We start from the raw sequence: 14337 nt of genomic DNA on the forward strand, positions 1-14337 counted from the left end.
GAAAGGATTAGTCCAAGTCAACATGGATTTATGAAAGGAAAATCATGCTTGACTAATCTTCTGGAATTCTTTGAGGATGTAACAAGTAAAATGGATGAAGGGGAGCCAATGGATGTAGTGTATCTAGACTTTCAGAAAGCCTTTGATAAGGTCCCACACAGGAGACTGGTGACTAAAATTAGAGCACATGGTATTGGGGGTCGGGTGTTGACGTGGATGGAAAATTGGTTGGCAGACCGGAAGCAAAGAGTGGGAATGAACGGGTCATTTTCAGAATGGCAGGCAGTGGCGAGTGGAGTGCCGCAAGGCTCGGTGTTGGGGCCGCAACTGTTTACCATATATATTAATGATTTGGAAGAGGGAATTAGGAGCAACACTACCAAGTTTGCAGATGACACAAAGCTGGGTGGCTGTGTGAACTGTGAAGAGGATGTCAGGAGGTTGCAGTGTGACCTGGACAGGTTGAGTGAGTGGGCAGATGTATGGCAGATGCAGTATAATATAGATAAATGTGAGGTTATCCACTTTGGTGGCAAAAACAAGGGGGCAGATTATTATCTCAATGGGGTTAGGTTAGGTAAGGGGGAGGTACAGTGAGACCTGGGTGTCCTTGTACACCGGTCACTGAAAGTTGGCGTGCAGGCAGTGAAGAAAGCTAGTGAAATGTTGGCCTTCATAACTAGAGGATTTCAGTATAGGAGTAAAGATCTGCAGTTGTATAGGGCTCTGATAAGACCACATCTGGAGTATTGCGTACAGTTTTGGTCTCCTAATTTGAGGAAGGACATCCTTGTGATTGAGGCAGTGCAGCATAGGTTCACTAGATTGATCCCTGGGATGGCGGGACTGTCATATGAGGAAAGATTGAAAAGACCAGGCTTGTATTCACTGGAAAGTACACAAAAATGCTGGAGAAACTCAGCGGGTGCAGCAGCATCTATGGAGCGAAGGAAATAGGCGACGTTTTGGGCCGAAACCCTTCTTCAGACTGAAGTTCACTGGAGTTTAGAAGGACGAGAGGGAAATCTTATAGAAACATATAAAATTATAAAAGGACTGGACAAGCAAGATGCAGGAAAATTGTTCCCAATGTTGGGCGAGTCCAGAACCAGGGGCCACAATCTTAGAATAAAGGGGAGGCCATTTAAGACTGAGGTGAAAAAAAACTTTTTCACCCAGAGAGTTGTGAATTTGTGGAATTCCCTGCCACAGAGGGCAGTGGAGGCCAAATCACCGGATGGATTTAAGAGAGTTAGATAGAGTTCTAGGGGCTAGTGGAGTCAAGGGATATGGGGAGAAGGCAGGCACGGGTTATTGATAGGGGACGATCAGCTATGATCACAATGAATGGCGGTGCTGGCTCGAAGGGCCGAATGGCCTCCTCCTGCACCTGTTTTCTATGTTTCCTCCCACCCGGCTTCTGCGTCAAGGCAGAGAAACCAAGAACCCGCCGAGTTACTCCAGCACTTTGTGTCTGTTTATCTCTGGTGTTACAGCTGGTGGACTGGCCTTGCTTCAGCATGTGGCCACAGTCTCTGCACATTTCCTGGTTACCTTGGTCGGCCTGGAGAAGGTTGGTTGAAGGGCCCGTTTCCATGCTGTCCAGCTCTAGGAGGGTGGGAGATTGCAACCTTCACGTTCACTAATGCAATCAACCTGGCGTGCACAATCAAATAGAACAAGTTGTCCTGTGACGTTAAGCTGTGCACGCTATACGCAAGAAGACTGTAAACTGAAGCAGGCTGCAGTGAACTTTCTAGAAGGATCAGCTCGCCACGGTGGGTGAAGGGTCCCCTGCACCTGACCAACCTCTCCCAGATAGTAACAAAACGCACACTCATTTTAGATGAGCCACACAGACAGTCCCTTCCTCTGTGGGTGACACAAGCGTAATCCAACCGCCACTCACCACACTACACACCAGGCATCCTCTCACCCTTTGCAGCAGAGCCATAGTGTGATACAGCATGGAAACAGGCCCTTCGGCCCAACATGTCCCATCTACACTGGTCCCACCTGCCTGCGTTTGGTCCATATCCCTCCAAACCTGTCCTATCCATGTACAGGTAGATGATCTCCAGCACCATCACCAACTTCATCCACTCCAATGCCCTACCCGACCGAGCCTCCAACCTCATCGTTCCCCAGCCCCGCACAGCCCGATTTTACCTTCTCCCTAAAATCCACAAACCAGATTGTCCCGGAAGACCCATTGTCTCCGCCTGTTCGTGCCCCACCGAACTAATTTCCAAATACCTTGACTCCATCCTATCACCCTTGGTTAAATCCCTCCCTACCTATGTCCAAGACACCTCAGACACTCTCCGTCGTCTCCGCGCATTCAATTCTCTAGGCCCTCACCCCCTCATCTTCACCATGGACGTCCAATCACTATACACCTCCATCCCCCACCACGATGGTCTCACAGCCCTCCGGTTCTTCCTCGACCAGAGAAGCAACCCATACCCAGCCACTGACACTCTCCTCCGCCTAGCGGAGCTGGTCCTTACCCTCAATAACTTCGAGTTCGACTCCTCCCACTTCCTCCAAATACAAGGCGTAGCTATGGGCACACGCATGGGCCCCAGCTATGCCTGCCTATTTGTAGGTTACGTCGAACAATCCTTGTTCAATACATACCAGGGCCCCATCCCCAACCTCTACCTCCGCTACATCGACGACTGCTTTGGTGCCACCTCCTGCACCCGCACACAACTGACTGACTTCATCCACTTCACCACTAATTTCCACCCGGCACTGAAATACACCTGGACCATCTCCGACACTTCCCTACCATTCCTTGACCTCACTATCTCCATTGCAGGTGGTAGACTTCTAACCGACATACACTATAAACCCACTGACTCCCATGGCTATCTGGACTACACTTCTTCCCACCCTGCTTCCTGTAAGGACTCCATCCCCTACTCCCAATTCCTCCGTCTACGCCGTATCTGCTCCACGGATGAGGCGTTCCACACCAGGACATCTGAAATGTCCTCACTATTCAGGGAACGGGGGTTCCCCTCCTCCACCATAAATGAGGCTCGCACCAGGGTCTCTTCCATACCCCGCAACACTGCTCTCTCTCCCCATCCCCGCACTCGCAACAAGGGCCGAGTCCCCCTAGTCCTCACCTTTCACCCCACCAGCCATCACATACAAAAAATAATCCTCCGTCAGTTTCGCCACCTCCAACGTGACCCCACTACTGGCCACATCTTCCCATCTCCCCCCATATCTGCCTTCCGCAAAGACCGCTCCCTCCATAACTCCCTTGTCAATTCTTCCCTTCCCTCTCGGTCCACCCCCTCCCCGGGCACTTTCCCTTGCGGCCGCAGCAGATGCAACACTTGTGCCTTTACCTCCCCCCTCAACTCCTTTCAGGGACCCAAGCAATCGTTCCAGGTGCGACAGAGGTTTACCTGCATCTCTTCCAACCTCATCTATTGCGTCCGCTGCTCTAGATGTCAGCAGATCTATATCGGTGAGACCAAGCGGAGGTTGGGCGATCGTTTCGCCGAACACCTCCGCTCGGTCCGCAATAACCAAGCTGACCTCCCGGTGGCTCAGCACTTCAACTCCCCCTCCCACTCCACCTCTGACCTCTCTGTCCTGGGTCTCCTCCATGGCCACAGCGAGCAGCACCGGAAATTGGAGGAACAGCACCTCATATTCCGTTTGGGGAGTCTGCACCCCGGGGGCATGAACATCGACTTCTCCCAATTCTGTTAGTCCTTGCTGTCTCCTCCCCTTCCTCAGCTCCCTTGCTGTCTCCTCCCACCCTCCAGCCTTCCGGCTACTCCTCCTTTTCCCTTTCTTGTCCCCACCCACCCCCACCCCTGATCAGTCTGAAGAAGGGTTTCGGCCCGAAACGTTGCCTATTTCCTTCGCTCCATAGATGCTGCTGCACCCGCTGAGTTTCTCCAGCTTTTCTGTGTAACCAACTATCCATGTACAGGCCTGTTTCTTAAATGTTGGGATAGTCCCAGCCTCAACTACCTCCCTTGGCAGCTTGTTCCATCCACCCACCCACTGTGTGAAAAAGTTACCCCTCAGATTCCTATCAAATATTTTCTCCTTTAACTTCAACCTCGTCTCTGGTCCTCAATGCCCCTACTCTGGGCAAGAAACTCTGTGCATCTACCCAATCTATCCCTCTTATGATTTTATATCCTGCATAAGATCACCCCTCATCCTAATACGCTCCAAAGAATAGCGTCCCAACCTACTCAACGCCTCCCTCAGACCACCTCTTCCTGGCAACATCCTGGCAAATCTTTCCCATCATTCCAACAACACAACAACCTGTGCACCAGCTCCCATCCAAACCCACAGGCTGCCCCCCCCCCCCATACCCCTCATCACCAGGGACCTACCTACCTGCATGCTTCCGCTGTGAAAGGGTCAAGGCACAGAAACAGGCCCTTCAGCCCAACTCCACCATGCTGACCCAGTTGTCCCATGCAAGCTAGAAGGGTCCCACCTCAAAACGTTGTCCGTCCATTCCCTCCCCAGATGCTATCTGGCCCTCTGAGATCCTCCAGCATTGTGTGTTGCTTAAGGTTCCAGGATCACCAGTTTCTTGTGCCCCCATCCGTGCAAGATGTCCAATGTGACTGTGTTCAGCCCATATCCTTCTAAACCTGACCCACCCATGTACCACACCATCTGGCAGCTCGCCCATATACATATATTTTGTGAAAAATTTGCCCCTCAGGTCCTAACCTACATCCTCTAGTTCTTGATTCCCCTACCTTGGTAAAAGTGTGCATACACCCTCTATATTTACACATCTCTGTAATATCCCTCCCCCATCCACCTCTGTTCCAAGTAAAACAATCCCAGCCTCCCCATTTATTATTGAGTGCTTGCCATCAACTCAGGGGAGCAAGATGTCACGAGGACAACACGAGAACTGTAAACAACTGAGCTCACAGCTACCCTGGGTATAGTTTGTGCCACATAGCATCTCTGCCTCTATCTCACTAAACACCAAGTAGTCAGCAGACTACCACCTGCAGCCTCACAGCTCGTGATCCCGCTTCGATCTTGGTCTCCTGTTCCTTCTGTGCAGGGAAAAAAATTACACAAGTGATGGAGTAACTCAGCGGGTCAGGCAGCATCTGTGGAGAACATGGATAGGTGACGTTTCACAGAGTGCTGGAGTAACTCAGCGGGTCAGGCAGTATCTGTGGAGAACATGGATAGGTGACGTTTCACAGAGTGCTGGAGTAACTCAGCGGGTCAGGCAGCATCTGTGGAGAACATGGATAGGTGACGTTTCACAGAGTGCTGGAGTAACTCAGCGGGTCAGCAGCATCTGTGGAGAACATGGATAGGTGACGTTTCACAGAGTGCTGGAGTAAACTCAGCGGATCAGGCAGCATCTGTGGAGAACATGGATAGGTGATGTTTCACAGAGTGCTGGAGTAACTCAGCGGGTCAGGCAGCATCTGTGGAGAACATGGATAGGTGACGTTTCACAGAGTGCTGGAGTAACTCAGCGGATCAGGCAGCATCTGTGGAGAACATGGATAGGTGATGTTTCACAGAGTGCTGGAGTAACTCAGCGGGTCAGGCAGCATCTGTGGAGAACATGGATAGGTGACGTTTCACAGAGTGCTGGAGTAACTCAGCGGGGGTCAGGCAGCATCTGTGGAGAACATGGATAGGTGATGTTTCAGGTGGGGGTGGTTTACACGCCCAGGCGTTTCGCTCTGTGGGAGCGAGATCCACATTCTACAAGGACAGGAATTGTGTAGTGGGACTTGGGCCAAACGCAGGCAAAGTGGGACTGGTTTATCCAGGGGAACCTTGGTCGGCATGGACGAGTTGGGCTGAATGGTCTGTTTCCATGCTGTGTGATTCTATGTGGAAATAAGGAGGTGACTGTCTTTCCCACCATCACATTCTCCTTCATGAAACACAGTATTCTCTGCCTCTGCTTTTCAATTATTCCAGGACTTAAACTGCTTGGAATGAAATGAATTCTCTGAAATGGGATGGATGTTGAACTCAGCACATGAGGTGAGTAATCTTTCAGAGAGGTCAGTGGAGCTTTGTCCCAACATTGGACCCTGTACATACACAACCCATTATTGAGCAGCAACTGTACCCTGCTATTCCAACGTTTAAGAAGGAACTGCAGATGCTGGAAAAATCGAAGGTCGACAAAAATGTTGGAGAAACTCAGCGGCCTCGACCCGAAACGTCACCTATTCCTTTGCTCCACAGATGCTGCCTCACCCGCTGAGTTTCTCCAGCATTTTTGTTTACCTGCTGTGCCAACAGGCAGCGTGCAATCACACAGATTTACAGCATCTTAATACATCAGTTCCTAGGCACTAGAAAATAAATAGCTCTCTTTCCAAATATTGTTTGGGCTATGTGCAGGTAGGTAAGAGATAGTCTTGGCATCACATTTAGCACAGATATTGTGGGCCGAAGGGCCTGTTCTTGTGCTGTACTGTTCTATATTGTAGTGAATCAGCTTGTGACAGATAGTCTACAGGTGTACAGAGGAGAGTACACTGACAGGTGCAACATGATTCATTATGGGCACTTAAACACCCTGAACCAAAACAGATCACAGGTACTGATCTCCCCACCATCAAAGGTATGTGCATGAGGCACAGCACAACATTAACCACTACCTAGCAACTATGATCTTCTAAGGCTGCACTCTGGTCTTCAGTTTTGTACCATTATGGTTGCCTCGTATTAGTTATTAATTTATTGTTTTGATTCTTATACTATCTGTGTGTTACTGATTTTACAATCCTGTTAAGCTGCAGCAAGTACAAATGTCATCGTTTCGTTGGCAGTACAGAAGACAATTAAACACACTGGACTCTTAATCAGGCAGCTGAATGTTGTAAAGATACAAACATCGAGAGTTCAAGAATGAGTCATGGCTTCAGAATATGTCAGTGAGAGGGGTTCAGCACAAGGACAGGCCCTTCGGCCCACCACATCCATGCCAGCCCATCCACACAAATCCATTTGCCCGCATTAGGACTGTGCCCTATACATTGTTTAATTAAAAATGGAAACAAGAGTGTAGCTGCGGGAGTAATGGTCAAAAGCAAAATGTTGGAAGAACTCAGGGGGTCAGGCAGCATCTGTGGAGGCACAAGGTGCAAGTCGATCCTGTGTCTCGACCGGGATGTACATTGCATGTTGAGTATAGTTAATGATTTAAACATTAGCTGTTTCTCTCTCCACAGACACTTCATGCCCGCTTCCAATATTTCCTGATTTGTTTCAATTCTCCAGTATGTATCTGCAGCATCTTTCTCTTAAATTATCAGTAGTAATTGGCGTTAAAAAACATTTTGAGCAGACATATGGATATATGGGTTTGGAGGACCATGGGCCAAATGCAGGGAGATTGACTAGCCCTGTATTGCAACTTGGTCAGCATGGACAAGGAGGGCTGAAGGGCCTGTTTCCCTGCTGTACCGTTCTATGGTTTGTGTTTGAGAGACCAGTGAATGTGGTTACCTCCAGAGCATTTGATGCAACTATACAGAGATGGACCTGCGGTGGGTGGTCTTACACAGGGGTGGGCTATGGTCACTAAACAACAACACACTTTGATCTGAGAGAGATCAACACTGACCCTCAGCCTCGATCTACAGTCAGATGGGATGAGAGTGCAAGTTTGCTGACAAATCAATGCTATGTCGAAAGGGAGCTCGGAGATGGAACAGTAACGTCAGGTGAGTTGACGTGTAGTATAATGTGGAGTAACATAATGTTATTTTGGCATAAAGAGGAGGAAAATACATTTTTAATTGGTGAGGAGCTGTAAACAATGTTTCGCTGAGAGAGTCTAGAGTGTTTTATTCTCATATGTCCCTAGAACAATGACATTCCTACCTTCAGAGACAAATGCTGGAAGCTGCAGTAAAACACAAAGTGCTGGGGGAATTGAGTCGTCCAGGCAGCATCTGTGGAGGGAATAGACAAATGATGTTTTGGGTCAGGTCCATCTTCAGACTGAAGAGTCCTGACTCAAAACGATGTCTGTCCATTCCCTCCGCAGATACTGCCTGACCCGCTGAGCTACTCCAGCAGTTTGTGTTTCTGAATATTCTGTCTGTTACTGAAGGGACTTGGTGAGTATTCTGTTGGAGCATCCTAGGTATTATTGTACGGGCATTAGTTAAGGTTTGTTCAAAGACAGGGCAAACAGAAATAAAAGCCCAGCATGAATGAATACCATTTACACTTCATCTTTATCGTCACAGACCCAGAATTATTCATACTGGGGAAGAGAAAAGAAAACACTCTAACAAATGAATTTCAAATATTATTTACAGCATTAAAAGATGCAATTATGGCTTTTAAATTATGATTCATGACAAGCAGTTTAGAGCAGGTTTTGAGAAGGCAAATGTTATGTGTTACTCAGAAATGAGGAACCTAAAAAATAAGAGACTGTTTGCAAAAGTGACCAATGTTTTATAAAGCCGAGTTATTCAGACTGTGACGTTCTCAGGCAGACTCAGACCGACCAAACGCAGCTTCAAGTATTCAATCCATTTTAAGTCAAAGGAACAGAATGCTAAAGGCAAACAATGTCTACAAACCGGATTTGTGGGAAGATGGACAGTCACAGTGTGGAATTGTGTTCTATTGTACAAAAAGAAAACAAAGCAGGCAGGAAGGTTCTAGGGGTTTTTCCTTTCTCCCAGGACCACAGATGAATGGGGTGACGATAGCATGAGATATAAAGTGTCTGGGTGCAGACGTCACGCTGACCCTCTGGCCTTGCTTGTGGCCCCTCCACACTCACGGACAATCTGTACTAGGAGCTGTCTGTGCGGGCAGCGGGCAAAACCTTCAGCTCTCCTCCGCCTTGCTGTCAGTTTCTTTGCTGCTCTCTCCCTCAGCCCCCTTCTTGTACTTCCTGATGTGTTTGTACTTCTCCACGTAACCTTTCACCAGGTTCGCCACCTTGACCGGGTTAATTTCACCACTTTTGCTGTGGCAGATCTGCAGGGTGATACAGAGATGTTTCACAAACCCAGTGCAGCAGCCAGTCCCCCCCCCCCCACCCTCCCCAGTGATACACGATGGCTGAGGGCCACAGAATGCGGTGGGCTCAGATACACTCGAGCCCAGCGTTGGCTGGCGGATGTAACGTACTCTCCAGCTACTGACAACACACATTAACTAGATTTAAAAATTAACCTACAAACCTGTACGTTTTTGTAGTGTGGCAGGAAACTGAAGATCTCGGAGTAAACACCACGCAGTCACGGGCACTGTAAGGTCTCTGGCACTGTAATGTCTCTCTCACTGTGACTCTATGTCTCTCTGGCACTATAACCTCATTGACTCTATGTCTCTCTGGCACTGTAACCTCATTGACTCTATGTCTCTCTGGCACTGTAACCTCATTGACTCTATGTCTCTCTGGTACTGTAACCTCATTGACTCTATGTCTCTCTGGCACTGTAACCTCATTGACTCTATGTCTCTCTGGCACTGTAAACTCATTGACTCTATGTCTCTCTGGCACTGTAAGGCAGCAACTCTACCGCTGTGCCACCATGCCGCCCACTAGTTGATCATTCACTGATGGGGATTCTTCACTGAAGTCTATATCCATTTGGTTTCCACCACTGTAACTAAAGTACAGCTGTGGGATTCAGGTCACTGCTACCTACACACTTGCAACAGTTCACCCACTCAGGCCAGTCTCACCTTCTGTACTGCTTTACGCAGGATTTCTTTGTACTCCTCTTTGGTGATGTCTTTACTCTGGTAATACGGCTTTAACGCCAACTTGGCTTCCTCAACAGCTCTCTCTTGCACGTGAAGTTTCTTTATATACTGAAACAGAAAACAAAGAGTTTAAGGTCAACACTTGATCAGGCCAACTATACATCCAGAACATTATGGTGCAGAGATGACTTCCAATACACTGCTCAGGGCAGGCCATTCTAATATCACATGATACTCACTGGCCCTACCACTGGGAACTCTTTATTCTGAGCCTGACCCACTGCGTTCCTCCAGAACTTGTTCTTTTATGCATTTTATTCTGTATTTCTCCGCGTTCTCATCAAGTCCATCCTTGCACTTGTCTAAACAACGCAAGGTTGCTGGCTCCAGACCCTAGACAAGTTGTTCGCCACCAATCAATACAAGGCTGATCCTCTCACCCTTGTCTACTTTCTCACTCAACCCCCAGACCTTACTTCCAGACAACAGTAACTATCGCTGGTGTCTAGGGAGATTTACAACCCTAGTCTACTCATCACTGTGATAAATGACAGCTCTCCTCCCCCCCCCCCCCCCCCCCCCACGCCCCTTTGTGTACAATCTGGCGTTTACCTTTTCAATGCTTTCAGAATATTGTGATTCAATGAGATTATCGAAACTCCCTTACAGTGGAGCAAGTACAGACTGCTTTAGTAAATCTCTTCCCATTCGGTCAATTCCCTGATCAAATAATCAATCCAGTGAATGTACTGGGCATCGAATCCAAGTAAGTATATTCCTCCTTGGATCTGGAGATCAGAACTGCTCTTCGTACCTACAGATGGGGTCTCACCAGATTGTGTTACCTAAAAAACAGAACATGCTGGAAACACTGCGCAGGTCAGTCAGCAACTGTGGAAAGAGAAGTTAATATTTGGGTCAGGGGAGAAAGAGAAATGAACTTTCTCCCTTTCCCAGTTCTGAGGAGGCGTCTTCAATCGGAGACGACAACTGTTTCTCTGACCAGAGATGATGACCAGCTGAATGTTTCCAGCATTTTCGGTTCGATTGTTTTCAGATTTCCTGCATATGTAGTTCTTTTCGGTTTTCATTAATTGTGTCTTCAACTGATTTCATTTTGTATTAGATTCTCCAGCTGGGAAGCTTTAAGCTTGCATCAGGATCAATCACCTTGTAGCTACCGTCTGCAGTTCTGGTGGCCCTGATGTAGGAAGGATGCCATGATGTTAGGGGAGGGGTGAAGAAATTCAACAGGATGTGACCTGGACTTGTGGGCTTGAGTTATAGGGAGAGGTTAGATTGGCTGGGACATTTCATTGTTGTAGTGTAGGAGGCTGAGGGGTGACTTTATTCAGGGCCATGGATAAAGAGAACACTCACAGTCTTTTCCCCAAGGTAGAGGATTCTAAACCTAGAGGGCACAAGCTTCAGGTGAGTGGGAGAGATTGAAGAGGGACCTCAGGAACAACATCTTCACTCAGAGGGTGGTCTGTATCTGGAATCAGCTGCCAGTGGAAGCTGTAGAGGTGAATACCATCATGATTTAAAATATAAATGTGGACAGATATATGGATAGGAAAGGGTTTAGCGTGAGGAGGCAAAGAGAATGGGACAAAGCCCAGTATGCCAATTCCAGGGGCATGGACAAGGTGGGCTGAAGGGCCTGTTTCCATGCTGTGTAACTGTGATGCTATTAATAAGACTACTGCAAGGTGAGTAACAGCAGAGCTGGTCTCTGTAAACTAGATCCTGCAGGCAATGGACAGAGAAAGTTCTGTACAGCACTGGAACATGCCCTCTGGCTCACAATATCCATGCTCATTTAAACTAATCTCCTCTGCCTGCCAGTGAAGGGAGGCATTCATTGTTCATTGTTTTTATCCGTGTCCTTGGTCAGGTACTAAACAGTATCCATAACAGGGACATCTGCTCTTCAGCAAACTGGGCTGACATTCCTTACATTTAAGGAGGAGCTGCACATGCTGGAAAATCGAAGGTACACAAAAATGCTGGAGAAACTCAGCGGGTGAGGCAGCATTTATGGAGCAAAGGAAATAGGTAATTTCCTTCGCTACATAGAGGCTGCCTCACCCGCTGAGTTTCTCCAGCATTTTTGTCTACCTCTGACATTCCTTATACCCATCAGGAGGCAAGCCAAGTGCTGGGTTAACACCTTCTCTGATGAAGGCTTTCACTTGCACAGGTTGCCCCGGGTTACGGCAGGGTTCCATTCCTGTGAACTGTTCATAACTCAAACAATTCGCAAGTTGGAAATGTGGTCATGACCAGAGTTGCCATGCAGCAGAAGACGTCTGCAGTCCCACAATAGCCAGCAAACCCACCCCACCGCTCTCCCAAACACTCGCTGTGTGTAGGGCTTACATAGCTCGGCCGTTAGCCGGCTGGAGTGGAGCCTGGACTATCAAGGCATTGTCTCAGCTCCGGGCTCTGGTCCGGGTGAGATGGGGATGTAGGGAGAGCATGAGGGAGTCGTGATCTCCAGAACAAGGGGCTGGTATGTTCAGGGTGATGACGAGAAGCATTCTGTCACAGAGGACAGTAGAAATATGCAACTCTTTGTCCAAGAGGGCAAGTAAAAACTTCAAACTGTGATTGGGTAATGGAGGTAATGGTCCCAGGATGGTGACTGGGATTGAAGTACTCAGCACTCATGGTCTAATGACTTTCAGGGTTAAGGAGATGTTCAGCCTCACCCTCTTCCTGTCTAACAGGTTGTGTAGTTGAACCAGTAAACAGTAGGGCGGTGTCCACATGGACTTTAGTAAGGCATTTGAAGTATTTTCGATTGTAATGATGTATTGTCTTTCCGCCAACTGGTTGGCACGCAACTAACGTTTTTCACTGTATCTCTACACGTAACACTAAATGAAAACAAGATGCATGGGGTCACCGTGACATGGTCATTTGGATTCAGAACTGGCTTCCTCATAGAAGGCAGAGGGTAGTTATGGAATGATGGAGACCTGTGACCAGCAGTGATCTGTGCTGGGACCTCTGGTCATTGTCATATTTACAAGTGACTTGGACATAAATGTAGATGGGTTGGATAATGATTTTGCAAACAACAACATTGGTGGAGTTGCAATCATCGAGGAAGGCTGTCAAAGGTTACGTACGCCAAGATATATATCGGTTACTGAGATGGACAGAGAAATGGCAGATGCAAGTGTGAAGTGCCGCACTTTGGGAGGTCAAATGTAAGGGGACAATATACAGTTAATGGCCGACCCCTCCAAGTCCACAGCTCTCTGAAAGTAGCAACATAAGTGGATAGATTGGCAAAGGTGGCAAATGGTATGCTTGTCCTACATCAGTCAGGTCATTGAGTAGAAGTCAGGAATGTTAGCTTTATAAAACTTTGGTTAGGCTAACGTTGAAGTATTCTGGTCAGCTCATTACAGGAAGGATGTGGAGATGGAGTAGAAGAGGTTCACCAGGGTGTCGCCAGGATTAGAGAGTATTAGCTATAAGGAGAGGATGGACAAAATAGTTTTCTCTAGAGAGCAGAGTCTGAGGGGGATAGATGTACGTAAAATTATGAGAGGCAGAGAGAGCGTCACAGTCAGAATCTCCCCCCCCCCCCCCCCCCCCAGAGTGGAAATGTCAAAGACTAGAGGGCACACACAGCTTGAGGTTGAGGCTGATCCAACAGTGGCATATATAAGGTTTTAGATAGATACATGAGTATGCATGGAATGTAGGGAGGGAGATGACGTGCAGGATGACAGCATTAGTTTGTTTGGCACCGACACTGATGTTCTGCCCTATGTCTCCCTCTGTTGCTGGAAGGATAACATGAAAGAAAAAAACCCTCGAAACATGAGAGACAAAGTTAAAACCAGCAGAGAAAATTAACCTTAACCAGAGATTCATCCCCAGTGAAACCATTGTGACAGATTGACAAGATGAAGATAATCGCAACATTAAGCATGAATGGGCAGCTGAATGGGACTGTCCAATGAGGCATTTGCCATGTCTGAGAGAATGATCATGTTGAAATTAAAGCCTGTCTCAACTCTACAATTAAACTAAGTCGGTGATGGACGAGGCTTAAAAAAGTACAACAGAAGCACATGGCGTTTAATGATTCGATAGAAACAAGACCAGGCATTGCAGGCCAGAGGATGAACCACACAGCAAGTTGTTTAACTCCTAACACGTACTCTACTCAACACATTCCTCAGGAGCTGGGAAACCTGGAAGAATTAAAATTATCTTCAAGACTATGCTAGTGAGCAGATGTTGACTGTTACAGCAGTAAATCCATGATGGCACTAAACCTCTGCATGTTCACCCACATGGAGGAGGGATGTAACTCTTTGGGCTCAGCAGTGATCACTGCGGATTCCAAAGCTAAAGGGCAAAGACAAGGTGAGAGGGGTTTAGGAGGATCCTCAGGGGCAACATTGTCCATTCAGAGGGTGGTGTGTGTCTGTAATGTTACCAGGGGAAGCTATAGAACTTTTAAAAAGCATTCGGACCGATACATGGATAGGATGAGTTTGGAGGTTACAGGCCAAATGCGGGCAGTTAGTATGCTGACATGGTCGACACAGACAAGGTGGGCCAAGCGGCCTG

General features: G+C 47.8%; 1 protein-coding gene across 2 annotated transcripts in view; it reads right to left on the bottom strand.

Moving 5' to 3' along the window:
- Nucleotides 1-8224: 8224 nt before the first annotated feature.
- Nucleotides 8225-14337, bottom strand: part of phrf1 (PHD and ring finger domains 1) — a 67525-nt gene continuing 61412 nt past the window's right edge. For both annotated transcript variants that reach the window (XM_055649118.1, XM_055649117.1), the window contains 2 exons: nt 9718-9846; nt 8225-9003 (listed from right to left, as the gene is read on the bottom strand). In XM_055649118.1, coding sequence (XP_055505093.1) covers nt 8851-9003; nt 9718-9846 — 282 coding nt within the window. In that variant the 3' untranslated portion in view covers nt 8225-8850. The remainder of the gene's footprint in view (nt 9004-9717; nt 9847-14337) is intronic.

Source organism: Leucoraja erinacea, chromosome 18 (genome assembly GCF_028641065.1).
Source record: "Leucoraja erinacea ecotype New England chromosome 18, Leri_hhj_1, whole genome shotgun sequence".
Taxonomy (NCBI): Eukaryota; Metazoa; Chordata; class Chondrichthyes; order Rajiformes; family Rajidae; genus Leucoraja; species Leucoraja erinaceus.